Source organism: Zeugodacus cucurbitae, chromosome 5, assembly GCF_028554725.1.
Source record: "Zeugodacus cucurbitae isolate PBARC_wt_2022May chromosome 5, idZeuCucr1.2, whole genome shotgun sequence".
Classification (NCBI taxonomy): Eukaryota; Metazoa; Arthropoda; class Insecta; order Diptera; family Tephritidae; genus Zeugodacus; species Zeugodacus cucurbitae.
The window spans coordinates 28704545-28729002 of record NC_071670.1 but is presented as its reverse complement, the minus strand read 5'-3'; the positions used below and the strand labels follow the sequence as shown (position 1 = coordinate 28729002).

Genomic DNA, 24458 nt, shown 5'->3' with positions numbered 1-24458 from the left:
AATTGCGAGAGTATAAAATGTTCGGTTACACCCGAACTTAGCCCTTCCTTACTTGTTCTATTTTGCTTATGGGTATAGCATTAAGTATGGGATAAAATAAAGTAAATTTAAATATTGTGATAAAATATTGAAATATTTGTTGCAAAACACGCGATCATCTGAAAAAGACAAATATTTAACAACGACAAAAGTATGGATACCCGTATATATTATAAAGTTAACTTCTAAATAGAGCTTCACTATTGAGTGTTGGCACCTTTAGCGTTAATTACAGCCAAAAGGACTATGAGACATACTGTCTATCAAGTTAAGAATGTTGAATGGTTTCCCAGGAGTCCTTCATTCTATTTAAAATGTGTCATTTATTGTGACAACAGAAATATCGGACGAGCTTATCTTTCAAATATTAGCTGCCATCGATTGGTCACTTCGCTGCTCGCCTTTACATGTGAAAGCAACAACAAAGTTTTCTAGTTGAATTCGTGCAGGAGAGTATGCCAATACCTAATTAAAAATTGTATCGCCGCTTGCTGAGTGCTACCAAGTTTTGTTTTACACATTTTAGAAGCATTTTACTATTTGAACGGCTCAAAGGACAAATTACTGTCAAAAATATTATAAACAAATTTGAAATTGAAAATGGCAGGCGAAGTTAAATTTATTGAATAAAAAACTTTAATAAAAATTAAATTGTTTGAAGAAAAGTAAGACATGGACGGTGGTAGAAGAGTTCAGTGCGACCAAGTATAGACAATTCGATTTCAGTGCTGCCAGTTCGTATGAAAATTTGGAAACTGCTACAGACAAGCCAATCGATGACAGCTATTGTTATAAATACTTAATAGGATTTAAGTCAGAGGTTTTGGCAGGCCATAGTTGGAACTCTATAGATTTTTGATCGAAACATTCTTTCGTAATCCCACTTGTATGTTTGCGCTCATTGTCCTGCTTGTATATAGAGATATCGTCTTAGTCCATTTTTTGTGCTGAGAGCTTTAAATTTGTACATAACATCACTCCGTAGGACTCTCCCGTCATTTGCCTTCGATTAATACCCGATTTGATATACCACTGTAATATTAGTTTTCCAAAAACTTGGCGGCATTTGATAACACTTTTTGATAAATTCAAATCAAGAAATATTCAAATAATAGTAAAAAATGTGGTGGGGTATCCATAATTTTATCGCACACTGTCTATATATATATATATACAGATATAAGTAATAACGCTTATATACTGATTATAAACATGTGGATATATATGTATGCAGCAGGCAAGTCTTGAATATTTTGTGTAGATTTTCTTAGTTGAAGCTACAAAGCGCGACAACGCGTCGCTACTGTCACTATAAATAATGATACAATTTATTTACATGTAAAGATATCTACATACATATATATAAGAATATATCAATTGAATACATACATACGTATCAAACATTTCACGCTCAGCAATAATTCTGTTCGTTCTCGATTTCATTTTTATTAGAGTCAGAATTTTGACCACAGTACCACCGAGAAGGTTAAAAAATCGAATCACACTATAGGCAAGTTGCTCTTATTTCACTTGTAAGTTAGCTTTGCTGATTAAAAAAAAAAAAATATTTTTCTCAACATATGTGCTCATTTTAATTTGTTAGCGGAGTATTCTCTTGAGGGAGTGCACTCATATTCACAACTGGATACATGTACATATGTGCATAGTAGAACCTTAATGCGCACACATCCAACTATTTACATATTGAAGCGTGTTTTAAGTAAATAAAAATGGGAATACATACATATTAAAATATGTCCAGATCTGTCGTTTTGTGCATTTATACACTTATGTAACTGTATAATTACTCAAGTACTTTAAACAATTAACTTTTAAAAGTTTTCATTTAATAAAAGCGCCAAACCGCTCACACCTTTCCTGATTAACCCTGGAAAGTCATGCATCGTCGTTTCGACGACGCGAGTGTTTATTTTGTACAAAAGCCGAATGAATCAGAGCTGTGAAAATTTTTTATATTTAATAAAAGATTTAAGAAAAACTGTTTGATATTATTTTATTTAGAAGATATATAAACCAGGTAATGTGAATATATTGATTTTAGTAGGTTTTGATAGGTAGGATAATATATTAAGGACTTTGAGTAATGCCGTCGTCGAATCGACGAGGGATGACCTCTACGTTATAAAAATAGCGATGACCTTCTAGGGTTAAGGCGAAAGAAAGTAAAGGCAACTACAGTGGAACTTCTCTAACTCGAATCACCATATCCCACAAAAAAACTTTGATTTATAGAATTTACCTTAAAAAATATAATATCATATTTTTTAGTCGCCTCCATACGATATAGAGGCTCTTTTAAAATTCTGCATAGATAATAAAATTTTAAATTTTGTATTATGTACATAATATGCCAAATGTGTCGTTTTTTGTTGAAAAAAATAGATACGAAAAATTTAATTACTTTTCACCAATATCGTTGTAATACAAAATATGTCGTTCTTTCTGAAAAGAAAACTAAATTCACTCTGTGACAATATGTGTTGTTACACAAAATATGTCTCTCTTTCAGATAAAAATCCATGCCTAATTCTGGCACAACTGAGAAGTGTCGTTATTGTAGCTAAAAAATAATCCAACATAACAAGTTTAATAACGGCACATTCTTATTTCACGGTTTCCTTTTCTACGCATCGGAATGCATTTTTTATACAATATGGACTCTGAAATTGCACACATTTCTGCATTCTCAACTCAAAAATCGTATTTTTTGAGTTGTGACACTATTCAAGTAAATGACTTCAAGTCTATTGACAGTTCAAGAGTTCGAGTTATGGAGAACTTCGAGTTATAGAAGGTCGAGTTATGGAAGTTCCACTGTATTTCATACATATTGTTCTGTACATATTAATTTGGTATTTTTGTTTGAATTTTTTTTTGGGAAAGTAAACACTTCGATGTCACCAATGGTAAATGAGCGAAATCCATATAACACAATTTTGAATTCCATTTGATTCGTTCACTTTACAACGTATGAATCAAAAACCATCGAAGCTATCAGAATGAAACTTTGTACCATTACTGCATTGAAGGTTGGTAACGCCCATCTAAAAATTGTCCAAAGAGGACTATAACTTTTCAAAACCCTATATACCGAACACGAAGGCCTTATTGTTATTGTATATATTTTTTTACCTAAAACGATGGTAAATTTCTCAGATATATTATTTAAATTCAGAAGGAAACTTTTTGCCAAATTTGACAAAAATTGGTATACTACTTCTCCTAGCTCACGTATTCTTAATATTAGGATTTCAATGTGAGGCATCTGAGCAAAATTAAGTTACAGCTGTTCTCAGCTAAGCATCGAGACTTAGTATAATATAAATAATTATTTTTCCAATAAAACACTTACATATGTATGTATGTTCACATTCTTTCGCTACTTTTATATAAACATATGGACAAACAAAAACAAATTTTTCAAATTTATGTTTCAATACTATTGTATTTTTACAAAAACCTGTGGAGCCTAAGATTTGGGTGGGTCAACTAATTGGAAACGAAGATATATTTTGAGATAATTTGTGTTTGATTTAACCCTTTTATTTCAACACTGGTTGCGTCTTGATATAATAAAATTCCTACAGCACGCCACTTATACTGATTTCCAAGTCGTTCTTGTATGTATGTGATTGGCGTTGCAACCGTTTAGCCGGATATAGCCGAATCGACGATAGTGCGCCACCTCTCTCTCTCCTTCGCAGTTCGGCGCCAGTTGGAGATCCCAAGTGTAACCATGTCGCTCTCCACCTGGTCCCTCCAACGGAGTGGAGGCCTTCCCCTTCCTCGGCTTCCTCCGGCGGGTACTGCATCGAACACTTTCACGGCTGGAGTGTTTTCGTCCATTCGGACAACATGACCTAGCCAGCGTAGCCGCTGTCTTTTTATTCGCTGAACTATGTCAATGTCGTCGTCGGGTTATATATATATACATAAATGATCAGGATGACGAGTGGAGTTGAAATCCGGATGTCTGTCCGTCCGTCCGTCTGTCCGTGCAAGCGATAACTTGAGTAAAAATTGAGATATATTAATGAAACTTGGAACACACGTTCCTTGAGACCTTGAGAGGGTTGCTTTCGAAAACCGTAAACACATAAAGTGTCATAACTAAGCCATAAATAAAGTTATAAACGTAAAATTTGGTACAAAGGATCGTCTTAGTAAGGGCCATATTTGGATGTAATTTTTTATAGGAAAGTGGTCATGACCCCGCCCCAAATAGGTTTTTTGTATACATCTTGCAAACCAATAAAGCTATATAAACCAAACTTTTGTCAGTCGGTTCCCTTACATACCCCACCATACACCATGAAAATAGTTGAAATCGGATAATAACCACGCCCACCTCCCATACAAAGGTTAGGTTGAAAATTACTAAAAGTGAGTTAACTCACTAATGCAACACGTCAGAAACACTAAATTTTGCAGAAGAAATAGCAGAAAGAAGCCGCACTGAAATTATTTTTACAAAATAAAAAATGGGCGTGGCATCACCCACTTATGGGTCAAAAACCATATCTCAGGAAATACTCGACTTCAATGAAACTCGGTATATATTTTCTTGACACCCTGATTACACGCGAAGAAAATGGATGAAATCGGTTCACAACCACGACAACTTCCCATATAACTCAATTTTGAATTCCATCTGATTCCTTCATTTGATAATATATACATGAGGAACAAATGAAGACAGCGAAATAAAACTTTACACAAATACTGTATATAATCTGTCGTATCACTTGTGAAAAAATTTTCGAATTCGAACTATAAGTTTTCAATGCCCCGGATATCGCATATGACGAACTCGGTGCCTTATGGTTCACCGAAAATATCGGTAATTCTCTCAGATATCTTAATTTAATTCAGAGGAAATATTTTTTTTATAATAGTAAAAATAAATGAGCTTATAATCTTAGATATGTATAATGTATGTTGGTGATGAAAAGTATTGAAATCGGCTCAGGAATTACCTCAGCCTATATACTATATATGATGATTTTCGTTTTTCTATTGGACTTTGCGCCAAATATATCGGTTAAATTGTGTGTTATCTTAATAAAAATATGTCAATAAATTGCGAGAATATAAAATGTTCGGTTGCACCCTTTCCTTAGCCTTTCCTTACTTATTTTACTTTTACTTCTATTTTTATTTTTAACTTTTTCTACATACATATATACATATGTCTTCTTCATGGTGTTCGTTAAACCGAGTACTTACAAATCCTCGATGTTCGCTATTCGAGTACTCAATGTAAACAATTTTCTTGTTCATTATATCGGAAAACTACTGTATATAATTTTAATTTGTTTGGGAATTTATTGCTTCATAAGCGCGATGTTATTATATATGCCTCCACTCCGTTGGAGAGACCAGGTGGAGAGCAACCTGGTTACACTTGGGATCTCCAACTGACGACGAACTGCGAAGGAAAGAGATGAGTGGCGCGCTCTCATCGATTCGGCTATAACCGGCTACGCCAATCACATATGTACATACAAATTGTTTTTCTCCGTATACCACTTTTGTGGGATTGTACATGGCTTTAAATTCGGCATTAGCAATATAAATGTGGTGGAAACAGAACTATTTTGGTGCTATACGTACCGGTGTCTTCTTCAATGAACTCACATCTTTTCAAGAGAAGTGTAGAAAAGCAAATAGACAATGATCCTAGCATTTTTGATATTAATCGGCTGGAATGAAATTGTATTAACACTACTAGATTACTATAATCAAAAAAATTCAACCAGTACATAGCCAGCGCCACAGCCAGAATCAACAGTAAAATCTAAATTGTTGCTGTTTCTGCTTCGAAACTCTACGACAGTGCGTTTTTATTATGCTCTCATAAAATGAATCGAGATAGATACTGTTCTGATGGCAGACCTACAAAACATATTTGAATATATTATGAAGAGATGTTAACTACCTCTCATTGCTACTGTATTTATTTTATTATTTTTTTATACTCTCGCAACAAGGTTGCTAAGAGAATAATATAGTTTTGTTCACATAACGGTTGTTTGTAACACCCAAAACTAAACGAGTTAGATATAGGGTTATATATACCAAAGTGATCAGGGTGAAGAGTGGAGTTCAAATCCGGATGTCTGTCTGTCCGTCTGTCTGTGCAAGCTTGAGTAAAAATTAAGATATCTTGATGAAACTTGACACACTTGTTTCTTGGCACCATAGGAAGGTACTTTCGAAGATGGACAAAATCGACCACTGCCACGTCAACAAAATGACGAAAAGCGAAAACACATAAAGTGCCATAAATAAATATATATAATGGAAATAAAATTTGGTACAAAGGATCGCACTATGAAGGGTCATATTTGGATGTAATTTTTTTGGAGAAGTGTGCGTGGCCCCGCCCCCTACTAAGTTTTTTGTACATATCTTGTAAACTACTTAAGCTATATCAACCAAACTTTCCAGAATCGTTTCTTTTAAGTACTACCTTATACAGTCCAAAAATGGGATATCGGATTATGACCACGCCCACCTCCCATACAAAGGTTATGTTGAAAACTACTAAAAATGCTTTAATTCAGTAAGGGAAAAACCAGAAACCTTAAATTTCATTATAAAGAAAGTACAGAAGGGCTCCACCCAAATTGGAATACAAAATTTAAAGATTGTGTGGTTCCGCCCGCTAATGGGTCAAAAACCATATCTCCGAAACTACTCGACCAATATCAATGAAATTTGGTTAGTAATATTTCCTTACATCCCAATGATATGCTGTGAAAATAGGCCAAATCGGTTCACAACCACACCTACTTTGAAGTCGACCTGAAAAGTTTACTTTACAATATGTAAAGTAAGCCCTAGTCAAAACTACTATGAATGCTTGAATGCTATATTCAGTAAGTAAAAACACATGGAACTTTAAATTTCATGGTAAAGATGGTTTAGAAGAGTTTACATATACATATGCAGAATTTGAAGTGGGCGTAGCTCCGCCTACTTATTGGTCAAACCCATATCTTAGTGACAACTCAACCAATTACAACGAAACTCGGTTCATTACATTTCCTAGACACAGTTTGAAAAATCAACCACGCCTACATTCCTTATAATACACTTTTTAGTCAAACAGATTCGTTCACTTTATAACTTATAAATTATGCACCAGTAAAGATAAAAAGAAAGAAATACTACTATAATTTCTAGTGTAACATCGCCCGCATTAAAATCCGAATCGGACTAGAACTTTTCAAGGCCCCATATATGGAGCATGAGTACTTTAAAGCTTGTGGCTAGAATACCGAAAATATCGGTAAATCTATCAGATATTCTAAAGGACTTTAAATGAGATGTGTTTATGTGCCTCCGCCCCTAAATTTGATAAAATCAGGACAATACTTCCTCTAGCATCGTATACCTCATATACGTATTTTCAAATTTCAGGTGGACTTTATAAATTAAATAATTTCACTCTATTTTAATAATTTCACTTTTTATCAGCGATTCTAGTCAAATTAAAAGAGTTCCGTTTAGCATTATGCCATCCTGGAACTGTACTCAAATTGTAAATATTACTGAAACTGTATACAAAATAATTTCACTCTATTTTAAGCGCATGGCCTTGAGTATTTTTTAAGCGAGGCCCAAGCATGAGCAAGCAAATTTTAAACAATAACTCTTAACATATGTCTTTATTCGTTGGCTCTCTCTTTTAATTTGTTTTTTACCACATGGTCTTAAAAGCAAGTAAGCATTTGCATTTCCGCAATAGCATTTGTTTTATTAAAGTTATGTTTGCTTTATATCGTTTCATAATTTGTTGACAATAAGTCTTTTGAGTCAGTTCCTAATTTTTTCGCTATAAATAGCCGTATTCTTTTCGAAATAACCACAGTCTCTCATTGCAATTAAAGCAATCAAATTAATCGCAACTGCATTTGGAAGAAATGAAAAACCTAGTAGTTTTCGCAGTACTCTTTCTGGCTTTGGCTTACGAGGCAAATGCCTTCTTTGCACTTCCAAGCCTTGGTGGTTCAAGTTCTAACTGTCCTTGCGCCTGCTCCTCCAACACTAACCCATCATCGGGCTCCGCAACCCAGAAACCAATTGTTATTGATGTGATACCTGGCAATGGAGATAATGGAAACGAACCTAGGCGCATAATCAGAAGAGTTATCCGAAGGAATGGACGTAACGGAGGTAGCAGAGGAGGCCGCAGATTGTAATTAACATTTACTGTTAAAATGTGAAATTCAATAAAATTTTAATTTTATAAATTAACGTGTTATTATTCGTTATGAGTTTCATATTAGTTTTATTGCGTAAGTAAATTCAACTGCTGGGTACACTACCTTAGAATTACAGTGGCTCACAGCTTATTTCGTGTGCCCATTTCTTAAAAAGGAAATGTGTAATATTTTTTGTATATATTTTATTAAAAAAAAAAACTTAAATGAACATTTAGTGAAACACTACTTTCGATTACAAACACAAACACAAAGAAACAAATTATTTTTCTTAGACATAAACAAAATACCAACTAAAACGACGTCACAGCTTATTTCGTGTGTGTATTTTTTCTTAAAATTACATGAGAATTCAATCAAATTTTAATTAAATTAATATTTCGAAGGGTAGCCTTGGCTCGAGAACACTCCACAAATTTTCTGTTAAATTAAGATCTGGAGATTGGGCCGGCGTTTCTACCACATGGGAATAGTTCCATATACCCACGATTGCACTAATTAAGTTTTGTGCTTCGGATCAATGTCCTGGTAATACCTAAAACTGTCATGAATGTCAAATTTTTCAGCAATTAGTAATAAATTATGTTTCAATAAATTTAACGCAAGAATTTTATTTATAGTATTAAGTTTCATTAGCTACTGTAAAAATTTATTATCAACCTCTATATTTTTTCGAACAAAGCTTTGGATAAAATATTGGACAGTATACTAAATACTTAAGTCCACAATTTTAGTATTTTTTTCTGCGATTTTCGACAACCGACCACTTTCAAAGTAAAATTTTCATTAAAAAATTACCTAATGTATAATTAATTGTTTGTTTATTCTTGCTATTTGTTATAGTGGCGCCAATAACAGTAAAAGTCTACACACGAAATAAGCTGGGACGTCGTTTTACTTGGTATTTTGTTTTTGCTGTAAATATTATGTCTAAGAAAAATTATTTCGATTTTTCTAAGTGTTTGTAATCAAAAATAATGTATCTTTCAATGAGTATTTAATTTTTTTTTATTATTTCACCAACTAAATACCTAAGGAAATGTTGGGGTGAGACGGAGTAAAAAATCTTAATACTTGTAAAAATGCTTTGTTGTGTTGCGACTAGTTTTCAAGTTTTTTAAATACTCTTTGCTTCTCCCCCCTAACCACATGTAACCAAATGAAGGCAACAAGTACTCAAAATCTTAACTCAAAAAAATGTAACTCAATTCAAGATGTTGGGCCGATTTTGCACAATATATTCGTGTTCCAAAAATTTACTTTAAAAGTAAATAAATTGGTCAAAATCGATATATGGAATCTAGCAGGTCATAATCCTTAGCAGTCTAAGGAGTTTGGATGGTAACTTGTTTTTTTAGGACAATTCGAGAGGTATTATTTTATGGAGAATTCATCTCAACTACTTGATTCCGTTTTAATGCATCAGTGATTAAAAAGAATGATTAAATGACGATGAAATTGAATATGTAATATAATGAAAATCTTCAAAAATATCGAGTGGCATATCGAAAACATTTTACCTGAAAACAATCACTTTTTAACCCTTTACGACGCCTTGTTGCACTTCTGCAACATACCATTCAAAGAAAAATAAAAAATGGCAATTGTCAATAGGCCGCCTTTTTTCGATATTGTACATCAGCAATAAAGCATTCTAATGGTAAAATGGTCTAGCTGGTGATATTTATACTCTCGCAACAAAGTTGCTAGACCAAATGTATTATATGTATATAGTTTTGTTCACATAACGGTTGTTTGTAACACCCAAAACTAAACGAGTTAGATATAGGGTTATATATACCAAAGTGCTCAGGGTGAAGAGTGGAGTTCAAATCCGAATGTCTGTCTGTCCGTCAGTGCAAGCTGTAACTTGAGTAAAAATTAAGATATCTTGATGAAACTTGGCACCATACCTTGGAAGGTTGCTTTCGAAAATGAGCAAAATCGGACCACTACCACGTCCACAAAATGGCGAAAACCGAAAACACATAAAGTGCCATAACTAAGCCATAAATAAAGCTATGGAAATAAAATTTGGTATGAAGGAACGCACTATGAAGGGGCATATTTGGATGTAATTTTTTTGGGGAGGTGGGCATGGCCCCGCCAATTCTTAATAGAGTCCAAAAATGAAAGAAATCGGATAATAACCACACCCACCTCCCATACAAAGGTTAGGTTGAAAATTACTAAAAGTAGGTTAACTCACTAACGAAAAACGTCAGAAACACTAAATTTCACATAAGAAATGGCAGATGGAAGCTGCACTCAGATTTTTTTTACAAAATGGAAAATGGGTCAAGAACCATATCTCAGGAACTACTTGACGGATTTCAATGAAACTTGGTTTGTAATAGCTTCCGTACATCCCAATGATATGTTGTGAAAATAGGCGAAATCGCTTCACAACCACGCCTACTTCCTATATACCAGAACTTTGAAGACGATCTGAATCGTTTACATTAAATTATTATATATGAAGTAAACACTAGTGAAGATATCGGTGCAGAACTTTGCACAAATACTATGTTTATTGTGTGGCAGTCCCATTCTAAAAATCGTCGAAATCGGACCATAGGTTTTTAAGGCCCCATATATCGAACACGAGGACCTCGGTGCTTCTAACCTAATATTATGGTTTCCAACTTTCAATGGACTTTATACAATATATATGACGAATATGTGGTCAAATTGTGTATTATATAATATAAATAAAGTTAAATAAATAAATTGCGAGAGTATAAAATGTTCGGTTACACCCGAACTTAGCACTTCCTTACTTGTTTTATTTTATTTACATTAAAGTGACGCACGAGCACAAATTAGTTTCGAGGTCTTAAAAGTTATTTCTGATAAGTGATTTATTGTTGAAAAAGGGAGATTTTCTCTATTTAAAATAGTGAATATAAATTAATAATTAGTTAGATTTTATTAGCAAATCTGTTTTTATTTATATTTTATTTACATTTTTCGATTTGTTGCATTTATGCCACAATGCGGGTTTGGGCTAAACTTTTTATTTTATTTTCAATTATGGAGGTTTATTGTTTCGAATCATAATGAGCAGTGCAAATCATAATTTGACTACCAAGGACATAGAAAAGATACTAGAAGAATGGGCAGATAGTGAGGATGGCCTTGATTTTTCTGATGATGACGATATTGCCGATCCGACATATAAAATCGCTCCAAAATGATGTTTCCTATGCTTCCACATCTAGACGAGTACCGAGGTCGAATATTATCTGAAAATCCACACACTTGAACTTGAACGCTGATCAAGCCCGTAAATGTTACTTTTTTTTTAAAAAGAACTCTGCGGAACTTCAATAGAATATGTACGTCGGAAACTGCAATAAAGTTACATACGTATCGTAGCTTGGTTGGAGAGATAATAAAATCGTCACTCGAGCATCAAATTTTGCCGTAAAGCAGCCAACATCTGTAATACGAACGTGGGAAAAGTCGGCAAAACAAACCGGATATAATCGACCTTTTAGACTCTGTTATGGGCCACTACAAAACTACGCAGTAAGCGTTGGTATATATGAGTTACTTATTATTTCATGGATGTTGTACCAGAGAATAATTGCTGAAAAGAATAGTACAAATAAAGATCCAAACTCTGCGGAATTCAGAGTACCCATAGCAGAGACATTAGGCGTGTTTTATTTGACCAGCAAATTAAGCTATTAGCTTATTTTGTATGGAAGACTTAGCCGATCAATCATATCATCCTGGCTGTAAAGGTTATACACAAACACGTTGTGAAACGTTGTGTCACGTTGTGTGGAGTTAGTTTGTGTTATAATAAGCAAAATAATTGTTTCAAAAATTTCCATACTGCTTAAGGTCAGCTGTATTCAAATAGCACTATTGATGTCATGTTGCATTTCTGCAACAAAAGGTCTTTTGTAAAAAATTAATGGAAAATTAAAAAGGAAATAGTATTGTAATCGTTAATAACAGCCGCTTTACTACCTAATAAGTATAAAACTAACAAAATTCTAAATTTGGAGCCGTAAAGGGTTGAATAAGCAACAATTAGAAAAAGTTTTGCAATGGAACAAACAAAAATAGGTTATAAATTTAATGAAATTTAAATTTTTTGCATCTCTGTATTTATTCAAAGATTTTAGATTGTAAATTTTAATACATAGAAAGTCATATGAAATTTTTCCACATTTTTAGAACACTATAGATGATTTTTTTCTCCAGTTCCGTGGAGGTGCTTTTAAGGTTAAAAATAATCTAAGCTTACACATTTTCATTTTAAGGATAAGTACATTTTCGTTGTATTCGATTATAAGCGCTTTCACACCTGAAAATACAGCAAAGTTTTGTACTTTTTCTTTTGTATGTCGGTCTGTCCGTCCATCTGCACGTTGAAACGATAACTTGATTTCTTAATCTTAATGAAACTTGGTACACACATTCCTTTGGCGCCCAAGGAGATCACAGGTATGTATATAAAATATAATAGTAACAAATTATCTATAACGAAACGCACTGGAATTTTCAAAGATAGCAGAAAGTTGAATCAAACGAGTATGTCTTGAAAGTCTGAGAGCCTGAGTGTTAGTGTAGACAATTACAAAAACAAATCTAACCAAATCAAACAAGAATTCGTATGTTAAATGTTTTTTTCTAACAATCGTGGTTCGCATGAGATCACACATTAAAAATATTCCCACCAGACACTCTAACAATTTTATATAAAAGGAAATTTTATGATGCAGCGAAAAATTATATAGTTATACGTGAAGTTGTGCACCTACCGTCAATGTATCCAAATTCTGTTGGTTTATAGAAGACCGCTTGGCCATAATTGTGCTACACCAGATGCACGACTACACTCATTTCTCCGGATTGACACGTCATTTACGTGGCATGCAATCGACTATTTGACATTTAACACTGATGACACAAACAGTTCGAATACAGATCGAAGAAGAAGATAAATACGAAGCGAAAATAAGAGTAAGATTCGAAGCAGACGTTTACGGCGAAGGAAACGCTATTTTGCAAAATTAACGAAGAAATTATGGGCAAGTTTATATACGTGTGGTCTTTCTGTAAGTGGCCAGTCTTAGGCCATACAAAAATGACAAATTGAACTAAACGCCGACAAGAGCGTAACTGTTTAAGCTGGTATGGAGATACTGCAACTGTAAGCGCTACAGTCGTGGTTGTGATAACGCGTGAATGCTTATATACGTAGTAGGCGGTAGGCGTGTGCTGTTGTTATATACACAAGTTACGTAATGGACGATTTACACTAAATAGCTTCAGTTATTTGGTTGTTGTTGTTATTGTTGACATGCAGTTATATTTCCCGTACGTTAATGGTGATTTTTTTGCTTAAATGGTTACGTTGATAATCTGCCGTCTTTGGTTCGAGGAGTATACGGAATTTCTGGCCTAGTGAGTTTATTTACAATAACTTATTGCATAAGCATTAATTAACTTTTAATTAATTATTTGTATCAGGTTTAGTTTTTTTCTTTTGATTAGTTTACTATTTCACTATATTAATATATATCAATGCCAATATGACACCACTGCTAACAGTGCACCAAGTTGAAGCTTTCAATGACTTTCAACTGCTGATTTGCTTAAACTTTGTAATTAGCATAAGTTCCAAATTCACAAATTTTCTGTTTATTTACAAATTCAATGCGAGAGAAAATAAATCACAGAAATCACAGATTAATTAGAAAATTTTATTTACAAATATTTGCAATGTTCTTTTTCTTATAATTTATCGCGGCTGAAAGTTGTTTATTTCTTTTGCATTCGTTAGTAAACTTCAATTGCAGTTAAATTTTTTTGTATACACGCTAAACTTCGCAATATTTATTAGTTTATATTGCTTGGTTTTCAAGTAGTATATAGTCGGCCTCAATTAGGCTTTGGATGTTTGTTGTTGAATATTTACAGGTGTTGTTGATTGATTATGATGAGTGGAGGTTTAATTTTACAGATGAGTATTGCGACTATTTTGGCGATTTGCAAACATAAACACACGCACACACACTCATATCAGCACACATTGGAGTATGCAGTTAAACTGGAAATACATTTTTTTTATAATTTTCACGCTCTTTTTGTTGGTTTTGTATTTTTTATTGGGGAGGCAGTGGTGTGCGTGATACGCCTGGCTTTGATTTGATTAATTTATAAACAATTACTTTTATTTAAATTTTTCTATTTATATGCACTTATTTTACTGTAAAAAATTTAGTTTTTTAACTTTTCTTTAACCTCTGCACTCTGCTTTCAATTAATTCAGTGTTTTATACTTATTATCTCTGTATTGCACCGCATTAATTCCTTCCCTTTAAAATAGTAAAAGCAAACAATATTAAACTAAGTAGCACTTGATATTTTCTAACACACAAGACTATACGCTGTACGCTGACTAACTTTCTGATTTTTATGAGAAATATATTTCCTCATTTACACAGCAGCAACTTTTGGCAACGTTCGAATTTCTCGACCATTCAAATGTTGTTGTGCGCCCCTTTAAACCCTTCCACAAATATACACATTTACAACGGAAACAAACTCGCCGCTGCCACCATGTCCAGTAGAGTCGCTGTGCTGTCATTGTTGCGCAGTTGGCAGCGCTGCCATAAACAGTGACAACGCGTCGTCCGCATTATCTTCGTCATCAAACAATTCGTCTTTATTTATATCTTCAGGTTTATGCTCACGCACAGTAATACCAACACACCACATTATTTTCATTTATCGCAACATGAATTCATACACACGCATTCGTGGATTGTCATATTCACCACGACTTTCCAACGCTGTTATCGCCATTCCCTTTAGCCTTCGCTACTGTTTACTTCGAGCACGCATGCACTGGTGGTCTAGTGTGTGTGAATAAGAGCGTTTATACCAGCACGTGCGAAATCCTTCGTTCAGTTTTACTTCCTTTCGGTTTACCACTTCCAGTCGTGTACTAGACTCTCTCAAATATTTCATATGACTGTGATTTTTCTGCGCTCTATTTGCTTCTTCTTTATTTTACACATTATTGTATTTTTTGTGCACCCAATATAAGTTTAAATTTCATTATATTCCATTAATTCAATAACATAGTGGCAAACAATCGTTCAAGCAAGCAATTTAAACCTAAATACTACACTAAATCACTCCACGGTTATAGGTATATGTATAGGCCAAGAAAATACATAAAGACACAGTACTTAATATTCAATTGAACAGAAACATAGCTTAAATCCTCAGAAGGCTGAGGAGCTAAGTTAGGCTGAGGTTTCGGGTCAACATTGCGTATGCGCAACTATTTTAAATTTCACCGTATATTTTGGTATTGAATGTGACAATCAGTTAGTTATTTCAAATTTAAGCAAATCAGCAATAATTACAGCAGCTTTCAGAAATGAATTTGCAGCAAATTTAATTACTTAGCCAACAGAGACTGGGTGAAAGACGAATAATGGTTTACTAATATTTGGTTAACTTTGGATTTTCCACCAAACCTTGTAGTGTATTTCGTAGGGATCTCTAAGACACAAAATTGTATCCAATAAAATGCCCTGCCCGAAAAGAGAAATGAGCTTTAATAACCCTAGACATATTTATTACTTCGAATTCATTTTGTTTGTCGCTAAGGCCTCGGTACTTTTAATATTATGTAGACGTGATACATTCAAAATCTAAACGACAAATTCTGAGCAAACGTTACGTACGCAAGTATCTTTATCAAAAGGGATTTTATGGCAGAAAATAATTCTTTGAAGTTCCCTGAGATTTTTGAGATCGCATTTATCAATTCTGGAAATTATATTATTTTTTTGTATAATCGTTTTTTATATGTCAAACGTCCAAGAAAAGAGAATTGGAATTGGTTAAATGTCTCATAAAAGAATCGTTGAAGGAACATCTAAAATTTTCTACGAAGTTTAGTTTTTTGAAGAAAAAAAAAAGTATGTATATTGAAAATATGAAATAAGTCTTCAAAGATTACCTGATTTGTAAATGAGGTTCTATATGCATATGTTCTAAAGTAAATATAATAGTTTACAAAAATAATAACTTCCAATTGGATTAAAAAAACCTTAATTCAAGCATTGATACCCTGCTAAAAATAGTTCTGGTGGGCAAGAAAAATAAATACCAGATGTATATAATACAGAAGCCTTTTTTTGTAGGTCTTTTGTAATTTTCACTTAGAAACGCTGAATAGTTTTTTTGTTAAAAATTTCAAAAGGCGTGCCTAGTGTTAGGGGCAACATTTCATATTCTCCTTATTTAATTCTCACGTTTCTGCTATAGAACGTTTCCCGGTATATAATTTTCTACATGATTGTTAAGTTTCAAACCTCTCAAATGTATTTTAATCACAGCTTCAATAAGAGTGCAATCTAGTATTCTAACTAATTTCACTTAGGCATAAGAACACTCTAAATGCAATTCATTACCTGAATTTCATTGAGAAATATTGAATTAAGCTTTAAGCTAAAATATGTAAATTGAATTCAAATTTAGTGACACTGCGAGTTTTACTTTTGTTATGTTATGATTTTGCGATCAGCTTTTTGTGAAGTCGGCAACAACAAAACCTACAAATCCAAAATGAAAACACGCTTCATATTAAACGCAAAAGAAGCCAAAATAACAGCAAAAATTATAAAAGAATAGAGTGCACAAAAGAGAAACGGTATGCGCGCTGGTTTTTTTGAAAGCATCGATTTGTTTTTGTATTTTCAAATTTGATATTTGTAAGGTTGGCAGTAGGGTAGCTGGAAATGGGCCAAACTCAACACATGGTGAGCGGGCACAAGTGAGGCACGTGCCTGTGTATTGGTTGAAAATGGTGACGACGATATTTTAGAGCAGCAAGGAACAGCTTCAATAAAGTATTAATCCGGAACCGAATATGATATAATTGGAAAATATTCACAAAAACAACGTATACAAACTGAGATACCTCTGGGTTTCGAAAATAATAATATTTAAGCGGACTTTCAGTAAACTAAAACATGCGCCTATGTAGACACACACACGCATGGTATAAGAAACACTGTAAATCTGCCAACGATGGTCAACAATAAAACGAATGCGCTAGCTAAAGCAGCGTCAACGGGCGCAAAGGAGCTGTGGCAGCGGCGCCGCCGATGACGAAACCGACATTGTGTGAACGATAGCAACGGCGACGTTGTGACTGAGTCGCTGCTTGCTCGTTACGTTACTAAGCTCCTTTGGATGTCACAGGACAACGCAGGGGGGTGTTATCGAAAATACCGGAATGGTGGCTTGGTGTCTTGGATGAAAAGTGTGTTGATAAGTGGGACGAGATGCAGGTCATCGCGTAAGTTTCTGCATAATTAATTGTCTCTTTTGGTTTAAGCGTGATCTAATTTTAGTCGCAGTAGGGTACTAATACTTAGACTCGGCGCAAACGTTAGTTAGTAAGGTCGTGCGTACTTAATATGCATTTAATATCCATAGTCGCTTCGAGTTTTACCGCAAAGATTTCAAGTGTTCAACTTTTAATACTTTATACTCCATTTTACTTTCCCACTAACACAAGCTTCTTACATTATTTTATTATTTTTGATATTAATTTAGTTGCATATATATATGTTAGTATGTGGGTAAAATTGCTTTTATTTGGGGATTTCCGATTTCATTTAACTTTCGCAGCATTAAATGTATTGAGCAGCACCTGCCACAAAACCCGTTGTTCACGCATATAAACACAAACAGATTGACACAATTAGCTCCAGCGAATTATTTCGTTTCACAATATTCAAAAATATTTTTTATTATAAATTTTACAGCTATTTGTACACTCCTTTACTTTATTTAGCACACTTTGAAACTTGTTTACGGATTTTGCACTCTTTTCATAATGAGCATAAGTGGAAATGAAATTTTCATACTTGCTCCACATTTTCAATATTTTTCATGTAGGTATAAGAAGACTCCTCCGCCGTCGGAAGCGTCTCAAACACCCTCCTGCGTACACACACTTGGCTGCTGCCTATACTACTTCTACTAATTTTGCTACTGCTCGTGCTGTGGCTGCCACTTTTCACTCCGGTAACACACACACAGTCCCAACCAAACGTCCACCAACACCCGTACACCACCCGTTGTTCCACTAACACTCTGTACGTGTATATTGAATTTTCCGTATATAGCACAGAAAAATTTTTTCCCAATCGCACACAATATTCTTTTCAATATTTTTCACATTTAACTTCATTTTCATAATTAGAATTTATTACACAAAGTTGAAGCTGCACTTGCTGCTTCTGCAGCCGCATATAATTTTCACTTTTATGCTAATTTTACCCAATTTTTTTGAAAATTTTCCTGGAGCTATCAACGATTTTGTCTAACCATTCGGGGGAAAATTCAACGAACCTTACACTTCAACTTGGTCACAATGTATTACAAGCAGCTACATTGCTGCTAGTACCGTTATGCATATGTCGCTGTGTGCGTGTATTTCGGCTGGCATTTGCATGTGTGCGTCAGCCAGGCCAGCCAGTGTCTGTTGGCATGTTTGTGTGCTATGCGCGCGTGAGCGACCTGGAAGGCCCCAAATAGAACGAAACGAACATATGCCACACAGTGCGGAAGCCCAGTGGACAACCAAGTGGCCAAAACGTGCACAAGGTATACGTATCCACTTACAATGCAGCACTGTTCGTCTTTGTTCTGCATTGCGGCGTCGCTAACGAGTCATCCCTGTCGCCCATGCGGCAGCACCGTTACAATTCGTAAGGAAGCAAGGAAGTGCGGCTGCCAACCCTCTGTGCGCAGGGTTCATTTGCTGGTATTGCCAACGCTAAGTGGTGCTAATGTCAGTTTTGACGTTTCTTCTCGACTTGTACTCCGTGTACGTGTGCATGTGTGTGTGTGTTGTGTGGGAATTCGAATGACGTTACGCTGTGGAGGAGAACATGTAACGGAATGTGGGATGGAAGATTCACGTCACTGCGGCTAATTGATACTTTAAACAAATAGCATTCCGCCCTAAAACAACAGTAGCCGATTTCATTTCGATAGCTTGCACTTTATATCAATGATGCCACATCTGTGTCTTAAAAGCACTTCTTTAAGCCGACCATATATATAATTTTCACGTTTTCTAAATCATTTGCAGAATTTGCTATACCTTGTCTCCTTTGCAACTCACGAATAACTGTTTATCACTCTTTTCTACTGGAAATCTCAACACTTTCCTCTTTACTTGCTTCCACTCAACTTTTGTTGTCATCATAAATCAGCGCCTGCTGTTGACAATTATACACAAAAGATGGCGCTGTTTAAGTTTGGTTTGTTTCCTTTCCCAATAATATGAACTAGATGGCGCTGTTATGTCGAGCAACGGTTTTATTTTAAATATATACCCATATTCGTTTTGTTAATGTTTCAAAAATAAATGTTGGACAATGACCTCAAATGGAAATAAATATGAAACTTACGGAACCTAACAGTATGATTGTTAGTACTTATAAAACACTGATAAACCGAAGATAATCTCAAGTACATTAGTTAATGAAGCAGCCTTATTGGTAGCCATATACTCACAAAGTTTAGATTTCTGAGCTAAAATTTTGGGCACGACATAAACCATTTTACCATCCAAATTCTTTCAAGATATCTTAGATTTCTTCACCATTCTTGTATGATTCTGAAACAGAACCTATTTATGGCTCTCTATACATCTTCTTCTTCTTGACTGGCGTAGACACCGCTTACGCGGTTATAGCCGAGCCCACAACAGCGCGCCACACATCTCTCCTTTTGGCAGTTTGGCGCCAATTGGTAATACCAAGTGAAGTCAGGTCCTTCTCCACCTGGTCCTTTTATCGGAGTGGAGATCTCTCAAGTTCCACCAGCAGGTACTGCATCGAACACTTTCAGAGCTGGAGCACTATCGTCCATTTGAACAACATGACCTGGCCAGCGTAGCCGCTGTCTTTTTATTTGCTAAACTATATCTATGTCGTCGAATAACACATAACCTGTCTTTCGAAAACTCCTAGTGCCGTCTTATCGTTGACATCGTCCTCGCTTCTGCATCATAAAGTAGGACGGGAGTCCCTCATCTTGTAGAGTTTGGTTTTTGTTCGTCGAGAGAGGACTTAACTTTTCAGTTGCCTACTCAGTCCATAGTAGCATCTACTGGCAAGAGTGATTCTGCGTTGGATTTCAAGGTTGACATTATTGTTGGTGTTGATGCTGGTGCCTAGGTATACGATATTGTAGATATTGTAGATAATACAACTTCAAAGTTATGACTGTCAACAATGACGTGGGTGCCTAGACGCGAATGCGCTGACTGTTTGTTTGATGAAAGCAGATGTTTCGTCTTGTCCTCGTTCACCACCAGACCCATACGCTTCGCTTCCTTATCTAGTCTGGAAAAAGCAGAACTAACGGCGCGGGTGTTATTTCCAATGATATCGATATCATCGGCGTACACCAGTAGCTGTACACTCTTATAGAAGATTGTACCTTCTCTATAAAGCTCTGCAGCTCGTATTATTTTCTTCAGCGTCAGGTTAAAGAAATCACACGATAGCATGTCACCTTGTCTGAAACCTCATTTGGTATCGAACGGCTCAGAGAGGTCCTTCCCGATCGTGACGGAGCTTATGCATCAGCTTTCACAGCCGTATTAGATTTGTAGGGATACCAAGTTCAGACATCGCGGCATAAAGGCAGCTCCTTTTCGTGCTGTCGAAAGGAGATTTAAAATCGACAAAGAGATGGTGTGTCTCGATCCTCTTTTCACGAGTCTTCACCAAGATTTGGCGCATGGTGAAGATCTGGTCAGAGGTAGATTTACACAGTACGCTCCATAGAACCTTATAAGCGATGTTGAGGAGGCTTATCCCACGGCAATTGGCGCATAACTCGTATTAAAAATTAACGGTTATGATAGTATTTGTATTTTATTCGAAACGGGTCCTAAATGGGCATCATTAGATCAAATGTGGTCGACAAAAAAGCATTCGAACTTTATTTTGCTATTCTTGACAAAAGTTAAAATTATCAATTAAAATAATGTAAAGATTTTATGATAAAGAAGTATGGTAGGCACCATCAACACCATTATATTTTAGAGTAAAAACTCAACCAAAAAAAACAGGAAGAAACGTATTGGATTAGAGAAAGGTCTAAATATCACAAATACGCCAATATTTTTTACAGTCAACTGCAGGTAAGATTTGTATGGAGCCCATATGACATGCTGATAGATCAGACTTTCACATACATATAGGAACTTCCGTATAGTCATATTTCCATAATTTCGGTGTATGCCTTGAACGAAACTTCTAATTAGCAATAGTTTTAATTAGAATATGTATGTAACATTCTTTGTGAAAACTATTAAAATAAAATATTGATTTTTGATTTTCGTTGTAAATTCTTGACACAGTATGAAAGTAAGCCTAAGCTTTCTGTCCATAAACCCGACCTATACCAATTTATTTAGCATTTTATTTTTATTTCGATTCTTGTTATTTAAATTTGATTTTTAGACGTTGATATCTCAGGTACCTACAATACCTGTATTAAATAATTTTGTCGTAATTTATATGAGGAATGTTCTATTTTTCGATGCTTCCGTATTTTCAAGATGAAAAAGAAGATTAAATAATTTGCACGCTTTTGTAATAGTTGTAGCAACTTACATTATATCTCCTAATTTCAGTCTCGTTTGTATAAGGGCACAGCTTTTGTGGTCACTAGTTGTCACGGCGCGTCTGCGCCTCGGTGGTATTTTTGGCACATATTGCGCATTATACATGCCGATGCTACCGGGGCCTCCGCCCCCGCTGTCTTCTAAACTTGATGTCAACATGCCGCCACTTATACGCACCATTGGCGATGAACCTCTTCGTCGATTCGACATGTGACGTCCAGCAACACCTCCCAACATTCTGGAAAGAAAAAAAATCTTACTATTGAAAATGTATTCGGCAAAATATATTTTAATACATTTAAAAGTTTACAATAAGAAAATTTTGATAGTTTTAAAACATGTATTTTCATTTCTCTGCAATGCTCTTCAAGCTATTCCCTTTATATTAATTGAGTTCGCATTAGTATTATGGTATTATGGTTACACATGCGTAATAAATGGAATAGGTTAGAAGTATTCGACTTTCTGAATACATAAATTTTTCGTACTTAGCACCTGATAAATGTGACGAATGATATCCTATTATCACTCCGTCCATTCGTCTGTCCTGAAAGCGATAATTTGATCATAAATTGAGATATCACATTGATGGCATACTTGTTTCGTGGTACTCCAAAGAACCAAATTCGGTAATCCAACTATTAAGACTAACAACAAGCTAATTCTCATTTTTAGATAAATAGACGGGCGGGAATTCTTCTGCTTTAAAATATGTCTATGCTAAATGCTTAACCGAGCAAATTCTTCTATTTGTAGTGTGAATCTTGATATTTTCCCACACAAGTGTGAACTAGAAGTTATAAGACTGAACGCGCAACTAATGGGTTACTATGATCCTCATGGGTTTGCCTTTTAACAGCCAAAAAAATAATGAGACTGATGTTAGAATAACACTATTTTAAAAATTTTCGGAAAACTGGTCGAACCAGGGTCTGCCAAGGGGTGGAGCGCACACCTAATCACTGCATACATATTTCAAACAATAGCTGTAACCGGGTGCGCCTATACAGAAATCATAATTAACGCAATTAATTAAAAGCCCTAACTATACTTTCTATAAACATCGGTTTATTTACTCTCCCATACATTCAAATTGAATTCGAACATACAAACGCACTTTAAGATAACTGTGAACTCACAGAAAGACCATATATAGTGGCCATTGCCAGCCCTCAATCCGCCAAAGCACAGTAAGGCAGCTGAAGACGCCGTTACCCACTGGGAAAGCGCGCAGAACTGATACCCGATGTGCGCTTGGCGCCATCATGTGGTTTTATGTGGCAACTTCTTTCGGCTAACTAGGCAAATTGAATTTACCCAAACTGGTTTGATGTGACATGCCGTGACGACACCAAGAATTTACATGTATTGTAGAACCCAGCACCTAACGAAGTTATAAACCCTCAAATGTACGTAAGCACATATGTGTGCCAATGCCAGCGTATCTCCTCCCACAAATTAATAAATTGAATCAACGCGCGTATAGGAATCTAAGTTCAGTTCATCGAGCAGAGATGCATATGCATACATACATATATATGGTATATGTAGATACGTTACAGACAACAAAAATACTCAAAGCGATGGTATGAAAATATGAATATTAGGGTGGTTATAGGATATGTCAAACTTAGTTAGAAAATGTTACAATGTTCCGATTCCAGTGGAACTACAACTTCTCTGCTTTCTTCATTCATCACAAGATAAAAGTGACTTGTTACCTTTTAATGTCCATTTTAATAATGGAATATCAGATATGTACTCGTATATTTTTAACACAAAAAATATTGTCACGCCTCGACATGTAAAAGGATAATCTTCCCATCTGAAAAACATTATCTTAACTTACTTCTTTAATTTAACTATTTATACTACTCGTAAGCTTTAGTATTAAAACTTTTGGAAGTGATGTTTCAGCGGGCTTTTCGGAGTACGATGAAGACCACCTTAATATGTACATACATTTGTTCATAAATATCTATGTGTATACTTCACAAGCAACGCAATCCAGGCTGAACTTTGTTCGAAATCAAATAGCGAACTGTTGAATATCAAATTGTCTAATGCGTTATACAGTGTGGCAAGTTGCATAATTCTCGCAATTAATTAAGTAATATCTCGTAAGAACTTGTTTCGTTAGAAAATTCTACATATGCCGAATATGTGAGCCTAATTGTGTATTATATGAATAAAGTTGATGTATATCGGTTAGTGAGCATATATTCTTGGATAATATATAGTTTGGTGGCAAAATAGTTGAAATCGGTTCAGTAATTACGTTATTCCCCATATGCAACATGTTTAAAAATGTTTAATTTCAATGTAGGCACTACAATTCGTACGTTAAAATATATAAAACAAAGTTCGGTACGGCACATTGTATGCATATCATTTGAAAAAACACCGCATTTGTAGCTTACATTCATTAGTAAGCTCATACATATGTACATATATGTATTTTATGCGCA

The 24458-nt window shown here is 34.9% G+C and overlaps 1 protein-coding gene across 2 annotated transcripts in view; it reads right to left on the bottom strand.

The window, feature by feature from the left end:
- LOC105219043 (voltage-dependent calcium channel type A subunit alpha-1) overlaps positions 1–24458 on the bottom strand; it is a 153548-nt gene that overhangs the window by 108353 nt on the left and 20737 nt on the right. For both annotated transcript variants that reach the window (XM_054230649.1, XM_029044737.2), the window contains exon 2: positions 21980–22228. In XM_054230649.1, the coding sequence (XP_054086624.1) occupies positions 21980–22227 (248 nt within the window). In that variant the 5' untranslated portion in view covers position 22228. The remainder of the gene's footprint in view (positions 1–21979; positions 22229–24458) is intronic.